Below are 26,307 nucleotides of genomic sequence, written 5' to 3'. Positions count from 1 at the left end.
TTGCCACTCAACGCTTATTACCCTTCCTTTCAACTCCCACCCATCACTGACTAAATTTATCTTGTAACCTCCTTGGTGTAGAGAACTACCTTTGTTTTTGTTACTCTGTACAGCACTGGGTGCACTGATAAAGACAGATTAATCAATTAACCTGAGGAGTCTGTCACATTTGATATTACTTAGCTGCTTATATTCATTACAGTTCACACGTTACATCAGATCTTTTCAAATGTCTATATAAACTAGGAGCATCCTCAAAGTGAACACAGGAGAGAAGCAGATCAATGAAACACATTCCGCCCATTGCTCATCCCTCTGCTGCCATTGCTTATGTCAGAGGAGGGCAACCTGTGATCTGGGAACCAAATCTGTTTTCCTGAAACCATATCTGACATCAGGTGTAAGGCAGGTAGAGGTGTGGCTACTTTCACAACAAAAAGCATGACTGAGCCCCCATGCATCAGCTGATTCTGCTTAGTTTGGGTGTGTAACTCTCATGCGCACCCAACTCCCCACCTCCAGAAAGCAGCATTTCTCTTTAGGAAGACACTAAAATGGCACAAGTCATTATTTTCCATGACTTGCTATGTGGACCCTCAGAGACAAAAATGGGGATTTAATTCTCAAAATACGTTAATGAAATAACTGTCCACATACGACGTTCTTTTGGGAGGGGGAGTTGAAAACTGGGGAACCATTTTATATGAATAATTGTAAGTTTCTGCCTGGCAGAGGAGACCATTTCAACTAGCAAGAGCTCTTCTTCTTCTGTGGAGTCTTTCAGCATGATCACCCGCTCCGTCGAGATACCTGCAGGAGAAAGCATCCCAGAATTTGTGGAGAAACCTCATCCGCTAACAGCCCCTGAAGGTGAGCAGAAGTAGCATTCATCTAGTCTATAAGCCACTTCACCTTCAAGGCATCACAGGCACTATCCAAAGACACAGAAACCAGAGCTAGCCACACAGAAACTCTGCATGCTCTTCCTCTAGCATCTAGCTGCTCTTCCTCTAGCATTAGTTTGAGGAGGAGCAGATGGAATGGTTAATTTTAGCACAGAAAAGGTAGGTTGTTGCAAAATAGAATATCACTCGAATTTCACTTGATGCTGCTTTGCATTTACCTGCAGGAGACAAAGCTGTATTTCGAGCCAAAGTGAAAGGGAACCCAAAACCCAGTGTAGTCTGGAAAAGAGAAAGTGGGATACCAATCAAAGAAGGATCAAAGATGTTTTACGACAGCATCAATAAGGAATATGTCCTTAAGGTAATATGAGTTGCTTTGAAAACCCATTTTCTTACTATAACCTACTTCTCTGAAGTGTAGAGAGGGAAGAAACTTTTGGATTTCGATTTCTCATATTTTGCTTTTCCAGTCTTCAGTTCCAATCTTTCCATTTCTGCATCAGCTTGCAATTTTTTAAAAGAATGAAAATTTGTGTGCATTGTTCATGCACGTTTCCCCAAATATTTCCATTTTGTACACAAAGCTGCATTTTTGCAAACCATTTCCTCCTTCTATAATGCATTTTTGCACTGTATGTTTATCTGCACACTTTCCCCAATATATGCATTTTTGTACTTAGTTTTTTGCTGGTGAGCTACATCACAAAATTTAGAGAGGTGCAACTTTTGAAGGTTAGCTGTGTTTTGTTTCACATATTGGCTCAGGAAATGTAAATTAGGCGGGTTCGCATTAAAAAGTGAACTGAAATGAATTTCTGCTCTACATCAAGCTGAATGCAGTATTTTTCAACAGCGATATTCAGTGTTGCAATTTGAAATACTCACACTCTTGTTGGGCCATCAGCTGTGGTAACAGAGAGTTGCATTTATCAAGCTGTTCTTCTATGAAGGAAAAACATGCACAGAGCCTTTGAAATGACTTACTGGCTCATGTGATGTCATTATAGGGAGAGGAAGTCAAAGAGAAGAGATAAAATCTCTCCAAAGAGCTCTCTTCAGTCTTCTTGCTAGTTCAACCCTGAGAAGTGGCTCCAGACAAGTATGGAGCCAAGGCCAGGAATGAGAAATCTGTGGTTCTCTATATATTGTTGGATTGCAACTCCCTTCTCCCTCAGCCAGCATGGCCAATCACCAGAGATGATGGGAGTTACAGTTCAACAACACCTGGAGAGCCATGTGTGAGAATAGCCCTATCTGGAGAAGCCCTATCTTTAGCAAGAGGCAATTGATTCAAATAAGCATGAAATTGACTCCAGATGCCTCAGTGTTTAAGGGGAGGGTTCTGCTAGTTGTGTAAAGTCTGCAAGTGCCCCTCACTGCCTGTTTTGTCTGGGTGTCGTGTCTTCTTTGCAGATGGAAAACCTCCATGCAGATGATGCAGACAATTACAAGTGTGTTGTTTCCAATGACCATGCTGACCTCATCTGTACTGTGTCCTTGACTATCAGTGAAAGTAAGTACCAAACACATACCTAATCTGAGTTCATGGGGGAAAGACACCCCATTATAGGGGGGAAAGAAAGGCCTTTGGAACTTTTACCAAAGTGGAATATGGAATAAGGATATGGAAGCCCTTTGATAAATGTGTAATAAGATATACAGGTGGGTCTCCTAAGCTACGCTGTAAACTGGTTCCTTGTTCCTAGTTTATTTATTTATATTTATTAAATTTATATACCACCCTGTACCTGCAGGTCTGAGAGCGATACATAGGGAAAAAAATCAGAATATAAAACCACAGAATATATGATCAAAATAAAAGCAAAAGCAACCCAATACCCCCCCCACACACATTTTAATAGGGTATAGGATGTCAGTCAACCAAAGGCCTGGTTAAAGAGGAATGTTTTTGCCTGGCGCCTAAAGGTGTATAATGAAGGTGCCAGGTGAATCTCCCAGGGGAGAACATTCCACAGATGGGGAGCCACTGCAGAAAATGCCCGTTCTCGTGTTGCCACCCTCCAGACCTCTCAAGGAGGAGGCACACGAAGAAGAGCCTCAGAAGATGATCTCACGGTCTGGGTAGGTTCCTATGGAAAGAGGTGGTCCTTGAGGTATTGTGGTCCTGAGTCATTTAAAGCTTTATAGGTCAAAACCAGCACTTTGAATTAGGCCCAGAAACTAATTGGTAGCCAGTGCATTCGAACCAGGATGTGTGTAATATGCTCAAACTGTATTGACCTGGTGAGCAACCGGGCTGAATTCTGCACCAGTTGAAATTTCTGAACCATCTTCAGAAGGCAGCTCTATGTATAACTCATTGCAGTAACCTAACCTTGAGGTTACCAGAGCATCGACAACAGTAGTTAGGCTATCCCTGTCCAGATAGGGGCGTAGCTGGGCCACCAGCCAAAGCTGGTGGAAGGCACTCCACGCCACTGAGACCACCTGAGCCTCAAGTGATAACAAAGGATCCAGGAGTACCCTGAAGCTATGAACCTGCTCCTTCAGAGGATGTGTAACTCTATCAAGAACAGGCAATCTCCCACCTGTCTGGTCTAGGAAACCACTCGCTAACAGTGCCTCAGTCTTATCTGGATTGAGCTTCAGTTTGTTGGCCCGCATCTAGTCCGTTATTGAGGCAAGAAACCAGTGCCTCACCTGCAGATGTAAAGGAGAAATAAAGCTGAGTGTCATTGGCATACTACTGACAACATACTCCAAACCTCCAGATAACCCCACCCAGCGGTTTCATGTAGATGTTAAACAGCATAGGGGTTGGGATCGAGCCCTGCAGAACCCCACATTGAAGGCTCCATGGGGCTGAAAAACATACCCCAAGCAACACCTTCTGTGAACAACTATCCAAGTACGACTGGAACCACCACAAAGCGGTCTCTCCCCCCCAGTTTGGACAGCTGCTCCAGAAGGATACTATGGTCGATGGTATCAAAAACTGCTGGGAGGTTGAGGAAAATTAACAGGGTCATGTTTCCCTTGTCTCTCGACACAGGTCATCATACAGGGTGACCAAAGCAGAGCAGTTTCTGTGCCAAAACCAGGCCTAAACCCCAATTGAAATAGATCTAGAAAATCAGTTTCTTCCAAAAGCACTTGGATCTGGTCCATGACCACTCACTCCAGAACCTTAGCTGTCTACACTAACTCTCTTCTTTTAATTTTCTTTCACTTTTTTTGAACCAAAAGGTGAAGAAAAGCTGGATTTCAAAAAAATGTTGAAGAAAAGGTGAGATGTTCTCCCCCCTCCCCTCCCCCCAATACACCTGTGGTCAGTTTCCAGATCTTTCCCCTGCATGGGTTACAAAGAGGACCAGCCCAAGGAGTTTTGCTGCCTAAAGCAAAGGGCAAGAAGTTTCCTCCTCCCACTCCTGTTCCATGTACAAAAGCCCAGCAGACTGCTAAATCTTATCTCAACCTCCTCCATTGCATCCCAAGGGCAGTGGCCTAGATTAGTGGATGCAGGATAGGCTGCATAGCACATGCACATCCACTCTCTGCCTCAATATTTGCCTCCTGAGGCAGCTGCCTCACTTTGCCTCATGGTAGGGCTGGCCCAGGTTACAACATCATTGTGGGTTGGTTGGTTGGTTGGTTGGTTGCTGGGCTGGTGGCCAAGCAAGAAGCAGTATGAGCACTGCTCTTGCATGAGTGAAAGGCCATGGCAATGAGAGAGGCCAGAGCATGGCTGTCCCTGTGGATTGCAAACCATGTAGGGGTCATTTTTTTCTGTTAGCTTGTTCGCTTTAAACTTTTTATGCCACTTCTCTAACATACTCCTGTCTTCCACTGCCTCCCGCAGTTTTTTGACCAAACTGTGGGAGGCAGTGGAAGACAGGAGTGCCTGGCGTGCTCTGGTCCATGGGGTCACGAAGAGTCGGACACGACTAAACGACTAAACAACAACGACAATTATGAGTGGTGCAGGGAGGGAGAAGGAGTCCCAAAGTAGCTGTTCCATTGTCTCTGTCTCAGGTCATGGGTGGGGAGTGGCCTGTCAGCCAGAAAACACAGTGAGCAGCCAAATCTGAGCCAAGAAACAATCTGTTACATTTCCTCAGGGAGATCAGTGAGGAAGTAGCCCAACCACATAGATCAGAATGTTCTCTGGCAAGAAGAAAAATATAAAGGAAAATAGTTTGGGAAGGATTTGTCTTAAGACCTCCAAGCTGGTTTAATTATCCTGGTTTCCCTCTCAAGAGCCCTGGAAATTACAGTTTTGCAAAGACCCTGACGATTTTCTGTTAGAAGTAGATGAATAAATGCCACATGACTGCCACATGACCTGTTTTGTGTGTGTACACACAGGGGGCCTCCGGCACAAAAGAAAAAAGAGAAGAGGGTGGTTAATGAGAAAGAAATGCTGGAGATTCTCTCCAAGGTGCCCAAGAAGGACTTTGAGAAGGTCTGCATGGAATATGGCTTCACAGATTTCCGAGGACTTCTTAAAAAACTGAAGGAGATGAAGAAAAAAGTTGAAGTTGAGGTTAGTGATGCTTTTGGACACTGAAATGACATTCTATCTCTGCTCCCATGTATACCATAAAGAAGTCTTCTGTTCAATTCGGCTGCAGTTATTTTATTCAGGTTCATGTCTTATCTATATGTCATGGGGGAAAATATTGGATCCAAAAAAAGTGGAATTCAGACTCTGGGCATTAAAAAAAAAGAAAAATAGTAATAATAATAACAACAACAGTGTGTGTGTGTTTTAATCCTGCCTCTTGAAAAATATTGCCATGATACACTTGTATGCAAAGTTTGTTGATGCAAAAACAAAAGATTGGATCCAATGGTGCCTTTCCATGATCAGAAAAATCTTTGAGTCACTGAAGCCTTCTGCAACAGAAGTTGGGATGAGGGTGTCAATCTTGACTTATTTCCACTTCCACCCCACACTGTTCCAGAGGGTGGACCAAACCTCCAGAGCAGATTTCAGAGGGCGTAGTGGGGGGGGGGGAGAGCCAAAAGTACCCTCACAGAACTATGTATCCAGAGTCCTGTTCCATTTAATGACTAACCACTTTTGGGTGGCATAAGCCTTGGTATATTTGTGATACTTTATGATGCCACAGAACTCTTGGCTCTACTTCCTAAACATGCAAACACAAACCTCCACACTGTTGGTATATGTGAAACTGAAACTAGTAGTCATTCCTTATCTATGCAGTGTAACGTAAACAGTCTAGAACAAGGGTCAGCAAACTTTTTCAGCAGGGGGCCAGTCCACTGTCCCTCAGACCTTGTGCAGGGCCGGACTATATGGGGGGGGGATGAATTCCTATGCCCCACAAATAACCTAGAGATGCATTTTAAATAAAACACACATTCTACTCATGTAAAAACACCAGGCAGGCCCCACAAATAACCCAGAGGTGCATTTTAAATAAAAGGATACATTCTACTCATGTAAAAACACACTGATTCCCGGACCATCCGTGGGCCGGATTTAGAAGGCAATTGGGCAGGATCTGGCCCCCGGGCCTTAGTTTGCCTACCCATGGTCTAGAAGAAAGTGGCTTCAAAGTCAGGAGCATGAGGTAATGTTCATGCGCAGAGACTGGGAGAAAGATATGTGTTTGTTCATTTTCTGTAGGAATATTCAGGGAAGCAGGAGAGGATATATTGTTTATTAATATCCTTCCTAACTTGTGTTAACAAGTTCCTTTACTTAGCAGAGTTTACATTCCCCTTTTACAGGCACAGCAGTTAGCTGGTTGCAGGCTTGTGTAAGCCTCTCACTATCATACAATTCAGTATTGAATTGTATGTTCCTGGTAAGTTCCCTTTTATCCCTCTTAAAAGAATAAAGATACGACAATCTAATTTGAAGTCAATAAAAGAAGTTTACTCACATCAGTTCACAGTTGGATCCCTGAAGGCAGACTTAGTTACAAATATGTACATGTGGATCTACCCCATATGGGGGAATAATCCCAGTGACTGCAAGCCGGCAGTCACTGCAGTTCACACAACGAAAGGAAGATGGAAAAGAGAGAGTGTGGCAGCATGTCTTGTCCTTTTGTTACCTGGACAGGTAAGGTCACGCCCACCTCTAGTCACTTGCAAAAAGAAGTATGCTCCAGCCCAGGAGGAACAAAGACGTTTCAACTGGCTGGGCCAAACATCCCCTTGCATGTCCACTCTAGGAAAACAAGGAATGTTGTACTTGACTGCTCTCAGTCGATTACATCCCACATTTTCTCTCTCTGCTCTTCTCCCTGCTGGGAGGGGGAGAACCATATCTAGATGCGAACTGTCCTAGCAGCATGCTAGTGATTGATTTATGGGCTACTGATGTACAGAACCATTAAGCTGTAAACCAGCAATAAACCTTACTGCCTGAACTGTGGGTGTGAAGTGAGTTTATTGCATCAGTGATTGTCTCCACAAAAGGCTTGACAACATTGCGCAGAGTGGAGTACGCAGAGGAACATGCTGGACACGTGAGTTGGAAAAGATACAAATATTCAACACACACAAACAAAATGAATAATAGGCCACAACAAGAGAGCATTGTAATGAACAGAATTCAAAGTTGAGTTAAACAGCGGCTAAAGGATAGAAGCAGAAGGTATCAGCAATCCTACTTACTAATGAAAATTGGACTTTTAAGGAGAATGCCTGAAGGTTAGGGCAGTTACAGCATAAAAACATAGAATCTTTAATGATAAAAAAATAAGGTTAAGGCATAGGAAATCATTTGGAATTGTGATTCATTCTCCTTTTTTAAAAAGAAATTATTAAAGATTTTCTTTGGTTAATTTCTATTCAGGCCGTAAAAATTCTGAAGCCTCTGGAGGATGTTTCTGCTAAGGTGGACTCTACAGCAGTATTTGATTGTATTTTAGAACTGAGGGATGCCAATACAAAGAGGACGTGGATCAAGGTAGGTAAACATCTTTCTTTATATTGGCTGAAACAAAGGAAGGTGGTGTGTGAGATTTTCAGACTAATGAATGGAGGGGTATCTGTCATAGGTTTTCCTCTAAAGCTGCCTTTTTGGCTAGCTACTTCTATAAGCCCATTTAATTCAATGCAATACATTTTATATTCCAAGAGAGAAAAGAAGGATTGTTAATTTAGCCACACTGTAATGTGTGCCAAAAGGAAATTGCATACATTTCTTTTCCTAATCCTCATTTACCTACCAATATGCCAGCTATGGCATACTTCCAATAATTTTATAACATCACTATGATGTTCAGTTGAATCCATGCATTCATGAATACCATGCTGACTGCTTTGTAGCACTGTTTTCCCATTGTTACAGTTGCAGCCAGTTCATGAATGTGTAGTTATCACTTAATGACTGGCATGTGTATATAAATGTCACAAATAGTAGGCCCCTCCATATATCTTTTTAATTGTGCATTCATGATGATGTGTCCCTATGATACTATTGACACTGTCACATATGATTCCATTAGTAGTAGTAGTAGTAGTTTCATTTATATACCGCTTTATATTTTTAAGGAAAAAAATCTCAAAGCGATTTACAACCAACATTAAAACATCAAATAAAACAATCCAGAATAAAACATAGAATAATATCAAATATAAAGTACTAAAAAATAGTCCAGTAGCACCTTAAAGGTAAAGGTAAAGGGACCCCTGACGGTTTGGTCCAGTCGCGGACGACTCTGGGGTTGTGGTGCTCAACTCGCTTTACTGGCCGAGGGAGCCAGCGTACAGCTTCCGGGTCATGTGGCCAGCATGACTAAGTTGCTTTCTGGCGAACCAGAGCAGTGCACGGAAACGCTGTTTACCTTCCTGCCGGAGCAGTACCTGTTTATCTACTTGCATTTTGACGTGCTTTCAAACTGCTAGGTTGGCAAGAGCAGGGACCAAGCAACGGGAGCTCACCCCATTGCGGGGATTCAAACCGCCGACCTTCTGAGGGCCTGTGTGGTGTAGTGGTTAAGAGCAGTGGACTTGTAATCTGGTGAACCGGGTTTGGTCCCCGTTCCTCCACATGCAGCTGCTGGGTGACCTTGGGCTAGTCATACTTCTTTGATGTCTCTCAGCCTCACTCACCTCACAGAGTTTTTGTTGTGGGGGAAGAAGGGAAAGGAGATTGTTAGCAGCTTTGAGACTCCTTAGGGTAGTGATAAAGCGGGATAGCAAATCCAAACTCTTCTTCTTCTTCTCCTTCTGATTGGTTTAACCCACAGCGCCACCACCTTAGAGACCAACTAAGTTTGTTCTGGGTATAAGCTTTCGTGTGCATGCACATTTCTTCAGATATTCTTCAAATATAAAGTATACATTCAAAGCAACATAATTGATAGGAAACTAATATACTATCTTAAAAAATTTAAAATAAAATATTACCAAAGGAGGCCAAGTACAGAATGCACATTTAATACTGTGCCCAACCCATATTTGCATTATGGGTGCATGTAGCTTTTCACTTCATCATTCAAAGCTTTCCATATTTCCTTTTTCCAGGGTGATGAACCTTTGCGTCTTCAGTATTCCCTAGGAAAATACGAAGCAAAGCAGATGGGCACTAAGTATATGCTGTGCATCAGTAATGTGACTGAAGCCGACATGGGTACATACAGTTTTCAGGTGGGAGATAAGCATCTCTCTGCACGATTGAAAGTAATAGGTAAATCTGATCTTTAATTGCATAAGTTAAATCATATGCTTATGGTGTGTACAAGTCACAGTAGTCTTTGTTATTTGTGTAGAGTTGCACTGATGAACTCAGGCTGAGAATCTGGCCTGTACTGTGGAGACATCTCTGTGGTTGAGCACACATATAAGCAAACAGTGAAGCCTCATCATGTTTTTTAACAGATGAACCCCTGAAGTTTTTGGCAGACCTGAAACCTTTGACAGTAACTGAGCGGCAGACTGCTGTGTTTGAGATCCGTCTTTCCAAAAAGGTGCCCAACTTTGCTTGGAAGTTCAATGGGAGAGAGCTGAAGCGCGATGACAAGTATGAGATCATCTCGTCAGAGGATGGCTTAACTCACACACTGAAAATTAAGGATGTCCGTCCAAGTGATGTGGGTGCTGTCACTTTTGAAGCTGGAGATCTCGCTACTAAGGCTGATCTTTCCATTCAGAGTAAGTGATGCTGAAACTGTATGTTAACTATTGCCCAAGGTATCCATTTATTTTTTTTAAAAAACAAAGAACTGGAGTCAGTGCCTAAGTGCATCACATTTTTTTATTGCTGCAAAAAATTATTGTGCTTTCCTCTGCTGCCATCGTCTTGGATTCCTATTCTAGTATTATGTCTAAAATACTAAATAGCCTATTGGCTTTACTGATTCATCTTAATTAAATTCAATCAAAAATGTGCAAGCAAGGACTTGAAGGGATTTTTGCTATGGAAAGGAAGAATGTTCTGTTAACAGTGCTGTTTGGTGGTTTGAAGAAAAATGGCCGGGGGGGGGGAGGCAAAATCATTTGTACAACCCAGATTTGATTTGTTCTAACATATGATGGAATTGTCACTGTGTTGGCTGGGCTGGTTCCCACATCACTTTAATCCACACTTTAGCTTAACTGTAGTTTAAAGGTCAATGTGTAACATGTTGGTGCATGGAACTAAAACCATGGCTGCTTAATTCCCTCACCCCATTCTCCTCCTGTTGCTGCCATGCTGCTGGGGACAAAGCCATGGTCTGGCTTAGGGCTGCCTCCAAGTCTGGGCTCATGGTTTGAGTCCCCCAAGCAAAGAGCAAATGGTAAGCCAAGAACAAAGCTCGGTTACAGCTCCTGGTTTGTTTGGAGCCCAGGCTTTGTAAATATCCCACAGTTAGAAATATGGGTATTTTTAGACTACAAATCAATTTGAGTTTTCATCCTCTTTTTTTGGTGAGAATGGTACCTCCACAGAGTACATTCACAAAATTCCAGGCTTTGGTTATCTCTCCTTTAGCTTACTTAGCCCCCTATCAACACACTGTTGTTGGCCTTGACTTCCCAAAATCTGGTTTGCTTCTTGTCGAACTCCATACAGTCCAATTTCTATCTCTTTCCTCTCAAGGAACACCAATTAAGTTCGTCAGAAACTTGAAGAATGTTCGAGTCAAGGAGAAGGGCAAAGCTTGCTTGGAATGTGAGCTGACCACTAAAGATGTTACCTTGAAGTGGCTGAGGAATGGACAGGTGATTGCGAGGACTAACAAGCATACCATGACCCATGAAGGGAAGACGGCAGAGCTGATCATTGATGATTGTCAGTTTGGTGACTCAGGAGACTACATGGTGGTTGCCACTCAAGAAAATGACCCCACAGAGTACTACAGCACTTGTGTTGTTACTGTAGAAGGTAAGGGTGGCCAAGTTTCAGCGGCATTGTCAGATGGCATCACATGGTTTTTGAACTCAAGCCACACATGACTTCCATGTGATCAGGGGTGCAAATCTGCACCTTGTATTTTTCAGTTTGTAGACTTGAATTTAAAATGCTGCTGCACATGAGGAGCCCAAGTTGTCACCCCCTGGATGTTAATAAGGACATGCTGTGCTTTTATCTCCCTTTATAACCTGTTCTGAATCGGCCTTATTGTAATGTTGCTTTACTCTTTTATTGCAAGTTTGCAGCCTGCCCTGAGATCATATGGTGAAGGGAAGGACATAAATTCTCTTGTAGTTAAAATAAAATGAACGGGGAAGTGAGCAACTGTTGAAGAAAACCTGGAGGAGCAGCTGCTGCAGCAGCAGGGGCTGCCCCTTCTGACTTTAAAGACCCATGAGAATGGAACTTTGCATCTCTGGGTGAGGAAGCACAGAAGCACACACACTTGGCAGCTCACAGATTCTAGACAAAAGTTTCCAGGCTGATCTGATGTGGTGGAGGGTGCAAGTGCCCCTACTACAAGAAGGGGAGAGTGCTTTATATCAGCAGTAAAGCAAAGCATCTGCTTTGCATGCAGGAGGTCTCATGCTCAACCCCCAGCATCTCCAGGTAGGGATGGGAATACCCCCTGCCTGAAACTTTGGAGGGCTGCTGCCAGCCAGTGTAGAGAATACTGGGTTAGATGGACCAAGGGTCTGACTTCGTATTAGGCAGCTTCCTATATTTGTTTGTTCCTATGGAATAGTTAGCTAACAAAATCTGCAACAAGTGTTCTTGCTTATCTTGTTTGGCATTATCTGCTCAGCATTGTTCCCTGCTTGCTGTAACTGAGGGTGTTTCCTCTCCCCCTCAGAGAGATTTGCCACAGTAAAGAGTGGCTTATCGGATGTCCAGGCTCCAACAGGGGATCCAGTAGAGCTTTCTGTTGTCCTGAATGATGAGAAGGTGGAAGGCGTTTGGCTGAAGGATGGTAAAGAGGTATGTTTCTATGGTGTAAGCAGAGGGACTTGCACATCTACCCCTGCACATCTACGCCAGTTAATTGATGTGACCGTTTGTAGAGCCACAGAAGAATTAGCAGCCATTTTCTCATTAACATATCAGTCATAGGAAGATGGGAGTATGGAAGAGTCCAAGGAAGCTAATCACAGTGTAGTCACTTCATCATTTTGTCCTTGGACAGTGAACAAACTAAGGCTGGCCTTGGCAGTTGTAGACAATTGTGTTTTGGAGTCCCAACTGTCTTTCCTTCTGATATTTCTCATGCAGGGATATTGCATTTTGTCAATAGTAGATGTGGTATGTTTTGTAAATAAAGTGACTACAGGCGGGATTCAACTACTGAGTCTTGCCAGTGGAAGTCCTGCAGAAAGCGCATTGGAGAGGAGAGAGGGGACGCCCCATTGTGAAAGCAACTTGCTTATGCAATGGGGGGTTCCCCCTATCCTCCCCAATGCGCCCCTCTTGAAACTGACTCCGAGTGGTTGGGAGAAAACTTGGGGAGGGAGTATTCTGCCTGGCAAGCCGAAATGCTTGTACTGATGGAATGATCAGAAGAATGCAATGCTGGATCCCTCCCTGTGACTACCTAGGAAAATGTGATTCTCCATCCTTGATGTCATTGCTTTATAGAATGTGATTGTGCAGGGGTCAATGCACCGACTACCTATTCCCTCCCCTCCCGATGCCACAGCATATTGTGGCTCAAGGGAATTTTGAAAAATACGCTCTTGAGTCCCCTTCTGCTATGTCACGCCCATGCTTATTTTACTTTCTTTAAAAGTGGCAGGCACTTGCAATGCTTTCCTCTATAGCTGTGATAAACGTTTGAATCTTCCGTTGTTGTTGGGTTTTATTTGGTTATTTGAAGGCTGTGCACTCTCCTCCTACCATACTGGAGTACAGGTGTGTCCCTTTTTAAAAAAAGAAATTAAATGAAGACAACAATGGTAGAACAGCTATTGCAGCACAGCAAATCCATGTGCGTGCATACAGACACAAAAGCACATCCCTTATATGTGGAGTCATAGCATAATAGAAGTGTAAAGGTCAAGCATCCATGACAGATGGCCATCCAATCTCTGCTTAAAAGGGAAAAGGCTTCCTTTAGAAGCCTTAGAACTTGACTCTTACGTATTAAACTAGCATGTGAGTTCCTGTTTGCCGTTTGAACTTTTAACAGGACCTTACTTTTTAACCTTTCCTTTAGATTACAGATATGAGAGGAATCCAAATTGTCAAGCAAGGGGCTGTCCACAAGCTGATCATTGACAAGTTGGGAGAGGACACTGAAGGAAAGTACACTTTCAGAGCAAAAGGGGCAGAGAGTGAGGCCACTGTCAGTATTGCAGGTACAGTACTCCTGTCCCCCCACCCCCACCTATGTATTTTCAGCTTGTCCTTTTCCTTTGACCACTCCCTCCTCCTGCCCTAGGCCTTAATTTCAGTAACACACAGGGCATCCTAGACATCAACCTGATGTCATGACCAGGGCTGTGAGTGTATTGCAGTTCTGCAAGTGTGTAGAAAGACACCAAATGTAGTGGTTGGCACAGAATTCAGCTTCCTGAGAATCTAGACTTGCATTTCTGAATCCAAGGGTTCAGGCACAGTTAACTCCCCAAACCTTGATTAAGTCTAACTTTTATTGGACCCAGGAATTTAGGGTGTTTCACACCCAAATCATATGTCTGTGTGTATGTATATGTATATGTACATGTATCACATCTCTGCTGAGGCCACCTTAAACTTGGAATTCTATGGCTAATGGAATGTATGGCTGCAAGGACTTAAACTGTCATTGGTGAAGACCATACAATGAGGCATAAAAGTGTATGAATGTTGCTAACGTTTCTTTTTGACTGCAGTTTTCAGACCTATTTTTCCATTCTCTCCCCACTCCAGACCCCCCTTTTATTGATCCATCTGTGCTGGAAGCTTTAGCTGCTCACCCAGTGACAGTGAAAGCAGGGCAGACAGCCAACATCAAAGTACCATTCAGGGCCAAGCCCCTGCCCAAAGTCACCTGGTTCAAGGATGGCATTGAGGTGACTGAAGAAGACAGAATAGAATTCGAAAGGACCAATGACCAAGCACTGCTCACAATCAAGAACTGTGTGAGGGAAGACAGCGGTGCTATCTTGCTGAGGCTGAAAAGCGATTGTGGAACAGCCACTGCTCAACTGCACCTCAATGTTATTGGTAGGTCCTGGGATAATCCTCTAGGGCAGTTCACAGTACAATCTGAAGCATATTTAGGCTATAATCCTAAACATAGTTTCTCAGGAGGAAGTCCCATTGAGCTCAATGGGAGGTGCTTCCTAGTAAATGTACTTAGGATTGTAGCGCTGACCATGGGGCTTAGTCCAAAGTAAGTATGTGTGTGATCACACTTCGGTATCTTAAAGGGTAAACAAAAAGTAAGGAACTGAATCTTCCTGCACTAAAAGGACAGTTGCCTATCACAACCTGATCTTGTGTTCTTCTGCCTGGAAATAAAATCCTACTGTGTTCAGAGGGGCTTAGTCTCAAGTGTGTGTAGGACTGTAGCCTTAACTCTGCTTTTGCTGAGTTTCATTTTTGTCCATTATTTTAGAGTTAACCACACTCACTGTACAGTGGTGCCCCGCAAGACGAATGCCTCGCAAGACGAAAAACTCGCTAGACGAAAGAGTTTTCCGTTTTTTGAGGTGCTTCGCAAGACGAATTTCCCTATGGGCTTGCTTCGCAAGACGAAACGTCTTGCGAGTTCTTGCAAGTTTGTTTCCTTTTTCTTAAAGCCGCTAAGCCATTAATAGCCGCTCAGCCGCTAAGCCGTTAATAGCCGCTAAACCACTAATAGCCGTGCTTCGCAAGACGAAAAAAACGCAAGACGAAGAGACTCGCGGAACGGATTAATTTCGTCTTGCGAGGCACCACTGTACCCATGCTTACTCTTCAGGAATTGGAGGCCCAGTTACAGAAATTTGCTACAGTGTCATAGAACAGGTGACGGGACCTTGATATGCATTCCTGATTCCTAGTTTCTCAAGGATCATCAGGTGGCCGTTTTTGAGGACCATAGAGTAGCAGGGTTCTTTAGTTTCTGCTGGTAGATGAAATTAGTAAAGTGACTTAGGCTGCTTTGAATATGAGGCCAGGCTTGTCAAACACCTCTCAAGAAAGTCTTGATGAGTTCCAAACGGTTGTGACCATTGCCACTCTCTTTGCAATTTCTCTGTGTGCTTCAGACAAACCAAAACCACCACAAGGGAAAGTCGAATTCCTGGAGAAGACTGGGAAGTGTGTCAAAATGAAGTGGAAAGCACCCAAGGACAATGGGGGCAAGCAGGTGACCCACTTCATTATTGAGCGGAAGATGGTTGGGAAAAAATCCTGGACCAAGATTGGAGAGATTGACAGCAAACACACCACTTTTGCCACAGATAAGGTAGAAGAGGGGAAACCCTATCAGTTTCGGATCCTGGCTGTCAACTCTGAGGGTGTGAGTGAGCCACTAGAGTCGGAAGAAATCTTCGCTGGGGATCCTATTGGTATGTAAGCCTGATTCTGTTAGATAAGATTGCCATCTGGTTGCATTCTTAGAGCATTGAATGATGACGTTTGCCATTATCCAGTGGGGGGGGGGTTAGGCTGCTGCTGGCCTTATCTTAGGATAAGGTAGCACATGAAGAGAATTAGTAAAACATTCTCTTATGAAGGCTCAATTCGCAGGTTTTGGTTTTGGTCAAAATCCAAGTCATTGCATTTGTCAGGAAGGAATGTTTACCTGGGGCAGAAATCATGTTGAGTTTTAGCATCTTAGCCAATTCATGGCGTTGATTTAACTTCAATCACGTGCCCCTTTATCTACTTAATGCTACGTCTGGTCTGTATATCATGGGATAGTATGTTCAGACTTACTGGGTAGAGATGGTCCTGCCTGAGTCACTTCAATTTCTAGAACTCCCCTTGATGGGGGTAAGAACCCTTTTTTCAGCCTGAAAGCCTTATTGACAACTTTCTGGGGACTGCATACCAGTGGTCGCAATGGCCAGAAGTAATGGGCAGGTGTAGGCACAGAGGCAAAAGTGGCGGGAACAGTAGAAGTGACTCTTGCCTTGATTATAATTTCATAGAAAAAGGCAGCTAAGAAAGAAAAGGCTTCCACTGTAGTTCTGATTTCCTCTGTCCTCAAATTCTTTTCAGATCCCCCAGGTCAGGCATCTCAACCTCAAGTTACTGATGTTACCAAAGACGCGATTACTATTACCTGGAGTCCTCCAGCTAAAGATGGTGGCTCTCCAGTAATGGGGTATGTTGTGGAAAGGAGGAAGAAAGGCAGCAACCTTTGGGTCCCAGTGTCCAAAGAACTCATTCAAGGTCAGAAATTTATCCCAACTGACACACACACAACTGCTAAATATAATTACACACACACACACACACACACACACACACACACACACAAAATTGCAACTGTCAAGAATGTAAAGCAAGATGTGGTGTATTAGTCTCTCAAGAACAAAGTGTTATAAAAAATGGCCTTGCTCAGTCAGACCAAGATTCATGTAGTTCAGTATAAACACAACCTGGAGCACAATCTAGGGACTCAGAATACCTGTCTATTATGTTTTTACTAAGCGCAAAGCACCTGCCGGTAGATACTTCACCAAATACAGGCAGCGACCATTTTAGGCATGTCCAAATGATGTGTCATCGTCAACATGCAGGTCCTTTTGGACCAGGAAGGGGGGGAAATGCATGATCCACTGAAGCATATGGGGGTCGGGAACATAACCCCTCATGCAAAATGGTCATCTCCTGTATATACATTTACTCTGTCCAATCCCACTTCCTTTTTTACAGATGGCTCAGAGTTAACCATTTCGTCTTAACTTTCGAATGGTAACTGAGCCACACAATTGGTCTTGGAAACCACCTGACTGTTGATCTCACTACCTGATTTGTCCTCTGTTCCCTTGGTTAGCTGAAGTTCTTTTCCTCTTCTGTTACCCATTTGGAAATCCAGAATGCGTCTAAGCTAAATACAGATATGCAAACTAACTTAACAGCATTTGGGATGTTACTGAAGTGAAGAGGGCATTGTTCATTTGCCAAGTATGTTGTTCTGCTTAATAATCTGTCTTGGAGGTCCCTTGAAGCCAAATGGCAGCATTAAAATAGTTGGGCGAATAAATACAGTGTACAATTACTGTGTTCCTGAAGTTGCTCCTGTTTTGTTTTGTTTATGACTATTCTGTGCACAACTGCTCTGGATTTGTTGCTTTTATTACCATTGCATTTGCTGCATGTCAGCTTGAAAGTCTGTGTTGCGGAAGTGCTCCAAGTGTGAAACTACTGCAGACTTCTCTTTGTTGGCTGGAAGCTGTGTTCATGGCCAGAAGGTGGCAGCAAAAAGCTGCAAGATGCCCCAGTTATGTAAAATGAGAAACATCGTGTCTCCCTTGAGTCCTAAAGGGCGATGATCACTTGAACATTCTTCTGTCTGGAAAACGCCTCCTCTCTAGTAATTATGATACCTGTGTTCTTCTGCATTCTCTTTAGATACGAAATGCAAAGTGGATGGCTTATTGGAAGATACAGAATACGAGTTCCGTGTCATAGCTGTGAACCGAGCGGGGCCTGGGCAACCTAGCAGTGCTTCAAACTCAGTTGTGGCAAGAGATCCCATCAGTATGTCCCTAACATTGATCTGTTCCTAGTGTTCCATAAATATGTTTAAAAAACAAAAGGTTTGCTGTGCATGCAGTGAAACAGGGTAGACCCCTGCAAAAACCATTCCCTATCTGGCTATTTGTTTCCATAACCAGTTTCAATAACAATTTCAGCAGGTAACAAGGTGGCCCTTTTTCAAATAATACTGAGCAGGCACAGCTGCTGCTATTTGTTTATGTATTATTAGACCAACATATATCATGGATTAGGACCATCATCTTCCATGTACTATCTATTACACAGGTTCTCAAACCTAATTTCTGCCCGCTTGAAATGGCTGGTCATTACTGAAGCCTATGCATTTCAAAATGGTGGTTCACGGGCAGAGTCAGTCACAAAATGGTGGCAGACAGAGGAAGAGTTTGGTATATAATCAGCTGGCAATTACTGATAACACTTTCTGCTGATATCTGATCCATCTTTAAAAATTGCTAAATTCTTCGCCATGGGGTTTTCATTGTGACAAGGAGTGGCACAACTTGGCTTTCCGCAAGCTAAGTACAAGCATTTGCTCTGGTGGTATTGTGACTCAGTCTCATTATTTTGGGCAGAATTTGCTGATTCAGAGGCTGTAAGTGGAGACTTCTTGTTTTATGGTTTCCCTTCCCAACCTCGCATGTCTCAAAGTAATTTTTACCCATCTCCTGCAATTTCTTCTTCCATGTTCCTTTCACCCACTACAACCTACTGCCAGTTTCTTTCATCCCTCCTCTCTGGTCCTTTTACATTCAGTTCTGTCTTCTAAACAGGACTTCTTTTTCCTCCCTTTCCTTTCTTTTCCCTGATTATTATTATTAACCTTCTATGTCACTTTCCCATTTCCTTTAACACCTCCTCTGGCAAGTTCGTATCAGAGTAGGGAGGTTGCCCTTCCTTTTCCCCACCCCCCGAACTTTTCTGTCTCCTGGCCACCTTTATTTAGCATTGAAGGCCTAACCAGAGCTTGCCCTGGGCCAACCCAAAGGCTATGGAACAGCTATGAGATGTGATAAGCAAGTGAGAAGGCATGGGGCAGGCTGGTTGTGGCACTGAGGCCCACCCAAAAGTGGCCCAAGGCCCACTGGTGCACATTCAGTCTAATCTAAGCTGCCCCCCCCCAGTGCAATTTGGCTTGGGGGGAAAAGACTTCTTTTGGAGCCAATAGCCCATGCGCACGCACGCACCCACATGGATAGCCTTCATGAGATGGCCTATGACTAAAGAAGCTGATCCAATTGAGATATATCTGAATTTTAGAAAAGAAGAATCCAGAATTATTAAGGATGCACAAAGTCTCAGGAATCACCAGCATAAAAAAACATTGTGGGAAGGAGAGGGTTATTGTTTTGTCGTTTTTATTTTAACTGCTTTCTTGTGTTTTAGCTTGTATTTTATCCTGTGAACCACCCTGAGATCTTGTGATGAAAGGAGCTATATAAATCTAATAAATAATTGTTAAATAAATGCAGACAGCAACACATGATTAGTCTTTAAGGTGCCAAAGCATCCATTGCTCACAGTTGGAAGGCTGGGACTGAATGTTGCACCAGGGCAGAGCAAATGTGTTTAAAACGGTATATGCAGCTGTGCCTTTAAAGTGGATGTTTTGCTATTTGTCCCAGAGCCTCCTGGACTGGTGAGAGGTTTGCATGTAGCCGATTCTTCCAACTCCAGCATTTCCTTGGCCTGGCAGCAGCCAGAGGAAGGTGATCCGCCGTCAGGATACATCCTGGAGATGCGAGCTGAAGACACCAAGGAATGGTCCAAGTGCACCAAGATCCCAATTTCTGGCACCAACTATACAGTGGGGGGACTGCAGGAGAGGCAGAAATACTTCTTCCGGATTCGAGCCGTGAATGAAGCTGGAGTGGGCGAACCAATTGAGTTAAAGGATGGAGTTCTGGCCATGCCCCCTCCAGGTAAGTCAGTGTGCATAGACTCCAACTTCATGAGGGCTGCATTTGCCTTGGGCTCCCTTTCCCCAAAGTGGAAGGAATGCTAGCAAGATCATCTGGTGTATGTTTTCTGGGTTGAGAACTTTGCGGGTTGAGAACTTTGCCCCCCCAGGATGAGAACGGAAATCGCGCACTGGCGGCACGGCGGCAGTGGGAGGCCCCATTAGTGGTTAAAAACGGTTTCGGGTTAAGAACGGACCTCTGGAACGAATTAAGTTCGTAACCCGAGGTACCACTGTAAATTTAACTGTACAGAGCCAAAGTGACAATATAGGTAACAGGGAAATGTGTGTTTTCTGATTAATAGTTTTAACTACTCGCCCCCACCCATATTTCTCTGTTGTTGTCCTGGTGTGTCTTTTAGCTGCTCCGAAGTTTGATCTGAGTGCCAGGCTGAAGAGTCACATGGTTGTTCGCGCTGGGACTGCCCTCTGCATTCATGCCTCTTTCACTGTAAGCTGCTCTTGCTATTCCATCAGGGAACTTGTGCCTTAAAATTGCAGTGAATGCTTTTTATATTCCACTTGCAATGGCCTTTTCACTGGTAGAGCTTTCCAGCACCCATAACAAACCGCAGATCCCGGGATACTCTGGGGGAAAGCCATGTGCTTTAAATGTATGGTGTGGGTGTGACTCGCTCTGTCTGTGTCTGTAATATAAGATTTCAAGAGCAAGGACCTGTGTTTTGATTAGATTGCTTAGTAAAGTACTGCTACAAAAGTGGGATGCCACCTCCAATCTCTGCCGACCTGTGGCAAGATTTGGTGGTGGTTTCCCAGGGTCTGTGTTCCTTTGAGAATCAAGATCACCAAAATATGATTTATTCACATATGTACTCCATCCTGAATTTGGATGGAGGGAGTCCAGCTCTTACAGTGTGGCCATCTCAAGAGGGGCTTATTCCCCATAGCAGTGCAGCATTGGAGTCCAAGGCACCTCTCCCAGCCTGCCTTCAACCAGCCAGCCTAGATCCTTCTACCCATTTTTCAGGTATTCCAAGCCTAGTGGCAAAGGCCCCAAACTCTTCCTGTGACATCATGGCCAGTGACCCTGGCAGCCTTCCAAATCTCCTGTCTCTGCCCCACACCTCAAGGCAGGGGATGAAGGACAGTTTTATTGCATTGCCGATGGCCCTGTATTGTTTCTTAATTTGTTTCCTTTGCATAGGCTAGCCCAGGAATTCCTCTGCAGCTTGTATTTTTCATTCATATCCCAAATAATTAAAATTCTACCATTTATTAATTTCTTCTATTCCCTAATAGATCCTGTTACTTCATATCTGTAACAGTACATTATCCGCTTAAGGATTTGATTTTGCAAACTATTGGTTTATAAATGGATTTCAATAAATAAATAAAGTTTAGTTTATTGATTCTATTTAATAAACTCATATGCCGTAGTACTCAGGGCACCTTGACCTAAGTAAACAGCAACATTAGGCAACTTTACCCAGTGCCAAGTTTGCTGAAGCAATAATCATAATGACATTGATGTTCCTTCCTTGTTATCTCTTAGGTGCTAGGTAAAGTATGCCACATTTTTGGCATTTAATTTGATTGCTTAATTTTATTTTCATTACAGGTAGGTAGCCGTGTTGGTCTGCCGTAGTCGAAACAAAATAAAAAAATTCCTTCCAGTAGCACCTTAGAGACCAACTAAGTTTGTTATTGGTATGAGCTTTCGTGTGCATGCACACTTCTTCAGATACGCTGTTTCACTGTCTTTGTTTCAGTGTATCTGAAGAAGTGTGCATGCACACGAAAGCTCATACCAATAACAAACTTAGTTGGCCTCTAAGGTGCTACTGGAAGGAATTTGTTTATTTTCATTGTTTGGCTTAAGTTTCTGATATGCTTGTGTTTTTGTTTGGGTACTCTGTTTATGTGCTGTGGTTTCTGTATGTAATCTGTAATCACACATAATCAGTAGTAATAATCTATTTCCTTGCCAGATCAGTTATGGTTGCTCTAGTAATGGGAAGTTATGGCCCCAAGAATTTCCTTATTTCCTCTTTGCTCACCAACCTTATTCATCCCATTGATGTCTGGACAGTGTCTAAAACATTATTATAATTCTTATTAAATCTTTTATAACCTTCTAAAAGGGCCTCCAGTTTTTCATGGAGGAAAAGGTTTTAAAACAAAGCAAATATCAGACACATAAAACATGATCAAGCATTGAAGATAAAGTATACTTTGCCCCTAAGAGATCACATAGGCAACCTTCCCAGACTAGGAATAATTAGGTAGGACTAGGAGAGAGGTAGCATTTGAAACATGTATACTTCTCTGTTAAAGTACTCACAGTAATGCAGAATAATACTGATTGGGATGCCAGACTAATCAGGGCTTTGCAAACCCTGTAATCTCCTCCTCTCTGCTCAAATCTGTGCCATGAAGCTTTATCAAGGGGGATCAGGCAGTGCTGCTAAGAAGAGTGGCTTATTGAATGCGGGTTCATTAAGATTCTCAGGTTTAATTCTGGGTGATTTTATGTCTAAGAAGTTGTCCCGGTTTGTGTGCATGCATGTACATCTTTCAGCTGTTGCCAGTGCTTACAGAATCATGGGACTGGAATAAATAACTTAGCAAAAAAAGCTATCCCGTTGCTTCCCGTGCCCATTTTTTTGCCACTGTCTCAAGAGTTCCCACCTTCCTACAGCTTTTAGGGTTGACTGCTTGCAACCGAGGGAGTTGCCTTGTTCCCTTGAAGTCTGGGGTAACCCTTCATGGTGCCCTCCAGGTGTTGTCAGACTCCATCTTCCATCATCCCTGCCTACAGGTCATGCTGGTTGGGGCTGATGGGAGTTGGAGTCCTACAACATCTGGAGGACCTAAAGCTAACCATTACTTGAGAGACAAAGCATCAGCCATGGTTTCTCCTGCCCATTTCTTCCCCATTCCTTTAATCTGCTCCTTGCCTTAGCAGCTACGGTAGTAATTAAGTAAGTAGTAAAAAACAAATGCACCACCCACGGCAGATGAAACAGAGCCAGATTAAAGGCCAGGGTGAAGAGCAAATGGCAAAAGCTATGTCTCCTGCTTAGGTTTGACATATTCAGCAAGTTTTGCTTCTGGCAGGGTTCCCCTCCGCCAAATGTGGTGTGGCAAAAGGATGGTAATACCACAAGGGGAAGAGAGAGCATCACTAAAGGCAAGAACCACTCCCAGTTCCTCATCAGCAGCACCAAACGCATGGATACTGGACTCTACCGTATTATACTCAGCAATGACTATGGAGAAGCCCACTACGACATTCATGTGCGAGTGACAGGTACAAGAGTGTGCGGTAAGGGCTTGGGGTGGGGCGAGCCTGTGAAACTAGATGAGGAATGAATGCCAGCCTCTTGACAATTGCTGAGCCGATCAACAATTTGAGAAGAGGTTCTAATGCAGGCAGTTGATTGCCAGATCACAGAGTACAGGCAATGTTTGCCATTCTTAGTTTAGCTTTTCAAGCTTAAGACCATCATGGGTATGCTGAAATAGCATGACACTATCATTCCAGAGGGAGATGCTGCCCTCCAAATAAATGATAGAAGACCGCAAACGGAGAAAGATGAAACACTGGTTCATACTCAGTATTTCTGCCTTAGATTTCCCAAGGCCTCCTACTAACCTGAACCTGTATGAAGAGGTGCCAAACACTGTGTCACTGAAATGGGATCACTCTCCAGACATAAAAGAGGATGGAGGTGCCCATTACGTCATCTTGAAACGCGACACTAGCACAGCCACCTGGTTCACGGCCGCAGAGAAAGTTTACAGCAACAAGTACACTGTCACGGGCCTGCTTCCTGGCAGGAAATATTTCTTCCGGGTTATTGCCCGCAATGAAGTTGGTGACAGTGATCCTCTAGATTCAAAGGATTCCTGGCATATCAACAAAGACAAAGGTAAGCATCTATGTCTGCATAAGTAGCCAAATAGTGTTTTTGTTGTGTCTCAGCAGATTGAGGCTCAGTTTGCAATTTTGCCCTGCTTTCTGAAGAGAGTTGAAAGTAGAAGTGTTGCCAAAGTTCATCATTACACTGTTTGGAATAAGAATCTGTCCAGCTCAAAATGCCTAGATGTCTTATGAAACGAGGGTTATTTTCCCCCAGGAAGTTCTCCTCCATTTCAGCATGTAGAATAAGATTCTGCATAGGTTCTGTCATGCATTCCAGGTGGCCACAGCACCTTATAGGTGCAAGCACAAAAGTTTTTCCATGGAAACCCTCCCTGGGCACTGAAAGTAAGTGAACTGCAGAGCTAGCTGCTTTATAGGCACATGAGCAAAAGTCTATGACCCAGCCAAGCAGCCTGTTGTCTGGAGAGCAACTTTCCTATTTTAAATAGCACTTCCAGCTGTTTCTTGCATATGTTTCATGCAGAGCTACAGCATCTCTGTTGACCCATCTAGTCCAGCATTCTTTCCCCCACAAGGGCTGGGCAGATGTTTCCAAGAAGCCCATCTGTAGTACATGAACATGACACCTCTTACCCACTGTTACTCCCTATCAGCTGAGGTTCACAGACACTGTCCCTAAACCTGAAAGCTCCACACAGCTATTATAGCTAACAACCATTCATAGGCCTACCCTCCATTCGTTTGCCTAATCTTTTAAAACCATCTAAGCCAGTGGCTTAGCAAATTCCATTAATATATTAATTATATCTTGTGTGCCTCCCATGTCACTGAACCACACTAGTTAATCTATCTTAATGATAGCTGTTAGCTGTGTTCAGGAAAACCTCCTTCTGAAAGAGCTATGTTGTTGTTTAGTCGTTTAGTCGTGTCCGACTCTTCGCACAGCTTCGGCATCGCTCTGGCACCCGTTCTGGAAGCTCGGGCTTCCCCAGCCCCAGCCCCAGCCCCAGCCCCGCGCCTGTGGGGGGGGGGGAAATATTTTTTTTCCTTTATTCCCCCCCCCAAAAAAAACCCCTAGGTGCGTCCTATGGGCCGGAGCGTCCAATAGGGTGAAAAATACGGTATATGCTGACAACTCAAGCACATTGCAGGTCAGCAAATACCCAAGCAAACAACATCATGCCTTCCTTTTCTGTTGTATAAATGCTGCAAGAATGAGGCCTAGGACCACTTAAAAATCCTGTGGCATAGTCACATCAGTGTACAAATGAAGAAAAACTTCTTCCACTTAATCCCATGCAAAATTAAGTTTACCAGAACTACCTTGAAGAAAGTTAGCCATTGAATTCAATGGCCTTCCAAAAAATAGGGTAAATGGGCACTGGAGAATAGGGTTAGAACAACAGAAGACAGTTTGATTCATATCCACATGTCTATGGAGTTTTGTAACTACTGTTTTCTGGCCCAAGTATCTCAGTTGCTAAAAGTGAGGCTGAGTTGAGTTGTCTCCAGTTGTTCCAACCCCTCTTTCCAATGCCATTTATTATTCCAGCAAGCCTTTTAGGTAGAGATCTTTTTCCACTCTGCATCTGTATTGGAATTGATTTCAGATCCATCTATTGCTTAATAATTGTATGTTTGCTGCCCTGAGCTCCTTTGGCAGGAAGGGCAGTATAGAAATTTATTAAATGAGTAAATAAAAGAGATCAGCAAGAAATGAATAGTTGTGACAAATAAATGCCCTGCAGCTTTTGAGGAAGTCCATGGCCTGAAAGCAAAGTCATAAGGCCATGTCAAGTATTTGAGGTTTGTATCATCATACCATGGAAGCACAGACAGCCAAACATGGATATCTGAATAGGAGGAAACCCCTTTGGAACCAGTACTGATTATGCCATTCCTTCAACAGAACTTTTCCATGCCAAGATAAAAGAATATCATGAGCGAGACTGGCGCCATGCCCCCCGTTTCATTACTCCACTGAAGAATCATGCCGTGCGCCGGGGCCATGATTGCACCATGAGCTGCGCTTTCCTGGGAAACCCCCGCCCTGTGGTTACGTTGTACAAGGGTCAAATCAACATCACAGCCAATTCCAAGTTCTGGTACAACTCAACTAGTGGCGTCTGCACCCTGATGATCCCCACTTGCACTGCCAAGGACACGGGAGAGTACACCATAGAGATTGAGAATGAGCTTGGGCAGGAAAAATGCAGTTGCACACTGACGGTGTATGGTAAGTTGAATTCCTTCCTTGGTGAAGGTTGGCGTAGTTAACAGCACCAGCTTATTAGTGTAAAGATGTTGAGCGTGAGAAAGCCAAACTGGACAGGCCCCCTCCAGAATGCTGTTCTATTGCGGGTGTGCTCTGCAACATGTTCCTCACACAATAATAGTGGATTCGTGGTGGATTTTTTCATTGTTCAGCAATGTTTCTATAATGCTGTGGCATTCTGGCTGTCCAGAAAGGCTATGATGCAACAGAAGGAGGGCCAAAAAAAGAGAACATTTGTGGTACGAAAAGTTATGGGATTTCACCCAGGATGTGATTGGACATGAAGCA

General features: G+C 43.6%; 2 protein-coding genes across 2 annotated transcripts in view; one reads left to right on the top strand and one right to left on the bottom strand.

The window, feature by feature from the left end:
• GTF2H1 (general transcription factor IIH subunit 1) overlaps positions 1–26,307 on the bottom strand; it is a gene marked incomplete at its 5' end in the record, with an annotated part of 330,296 nt that overhangs the window by 98,390 nt on the left and 205,599 nt on the right. The gene's annotated exons all lie outside the window — the stretch shown is intronic.
• The window catches only part of IGSF22 (immunoglobulin superfamily member 22), a 35,484-nt gene that overhangs the window by 4,708 nt on the left and 4,469 nt on the right, over positions 1–26,307 (top strand). The window contains exons 3-22 of the mRNA XM_081840259.1: positions 733–870; positions 1,130–1,266; positions 2,319–2,418; positions 4,113–4,152; positions 5,232–5,409; positions 7,699–7,812; positions 9,375–9,537; positions 9,729–10,001; positions 10,930–11,214; positions 12,098–12,222; positions 13,454–13,595; positions 14,149–14,445; positions 15,474–15,776; positions 16,432–16,605; positions 17,791–17,919; positions 19,563–19,859; positions 20,260–20,348; positions 22,976–23,168; positions 23,491–23,790; positions 25,654–25,980. Coding sequence (XP_081696385.1) covers positions 733–870; positions 1,130–1,266; positions 2,319–2,418; positions 4,113–4,152; positions 5,232–5,409; positions 7,699–7,812; positions 9,375–9,537; positions 9,729–10,001; positions 10,930–11,214; positions 12,098–12,222; positions 13,454–13,595; positions 14,149–14,445; positions 15,474–15,776; positions 16,432–16,605; positions 17,791–17,919; positions 19,563–19,859; positions 20,260–20,348; positions 22,976–23,168; positions 23,491–23,790; positions 25,654–25,980 — 3,804 coding nt within the window. The remainder of the gene's footprint in view (positions 1–732; positions 871–1,129; positions 1,267–2,318; positions 2,419–4,112; positions 4,153–5,231; positions 5,410–7,698; positions 7,813–9,374; positions 9,538–9,728; positions 10,002–10,929; positions 11,215–12,097; positions 12,223–13,453; positions 13,596–14,148; positions 14,446–15,473; positions 15,777–16,431; positions 16,606–17,790; positions 17,920–19,562; positions 19,860–20,259; positions 20,349–22,975; positions 23,169–23,490; positions 23,791–25,653; positions 25,981–26,307) is intronic.

The sequence above is a fragment of the Podarcis erhardii genome, assembly GCF_964252035.2.
Source record: "Podarcis erhardii genome assembly, chromosome: 1".
In the NCBI taxonomy this organism is placed as follows: Eukaryota; Metazoa; Chordata; class Lepidosauria; order Squamata; family Lacertidae; genus Podarcis; species Podarcis erhardii.
Note: the sequence above shows the minus strand (reverse complement) of the source record. Positions and strands in the feature narration are given on the sequence as shown.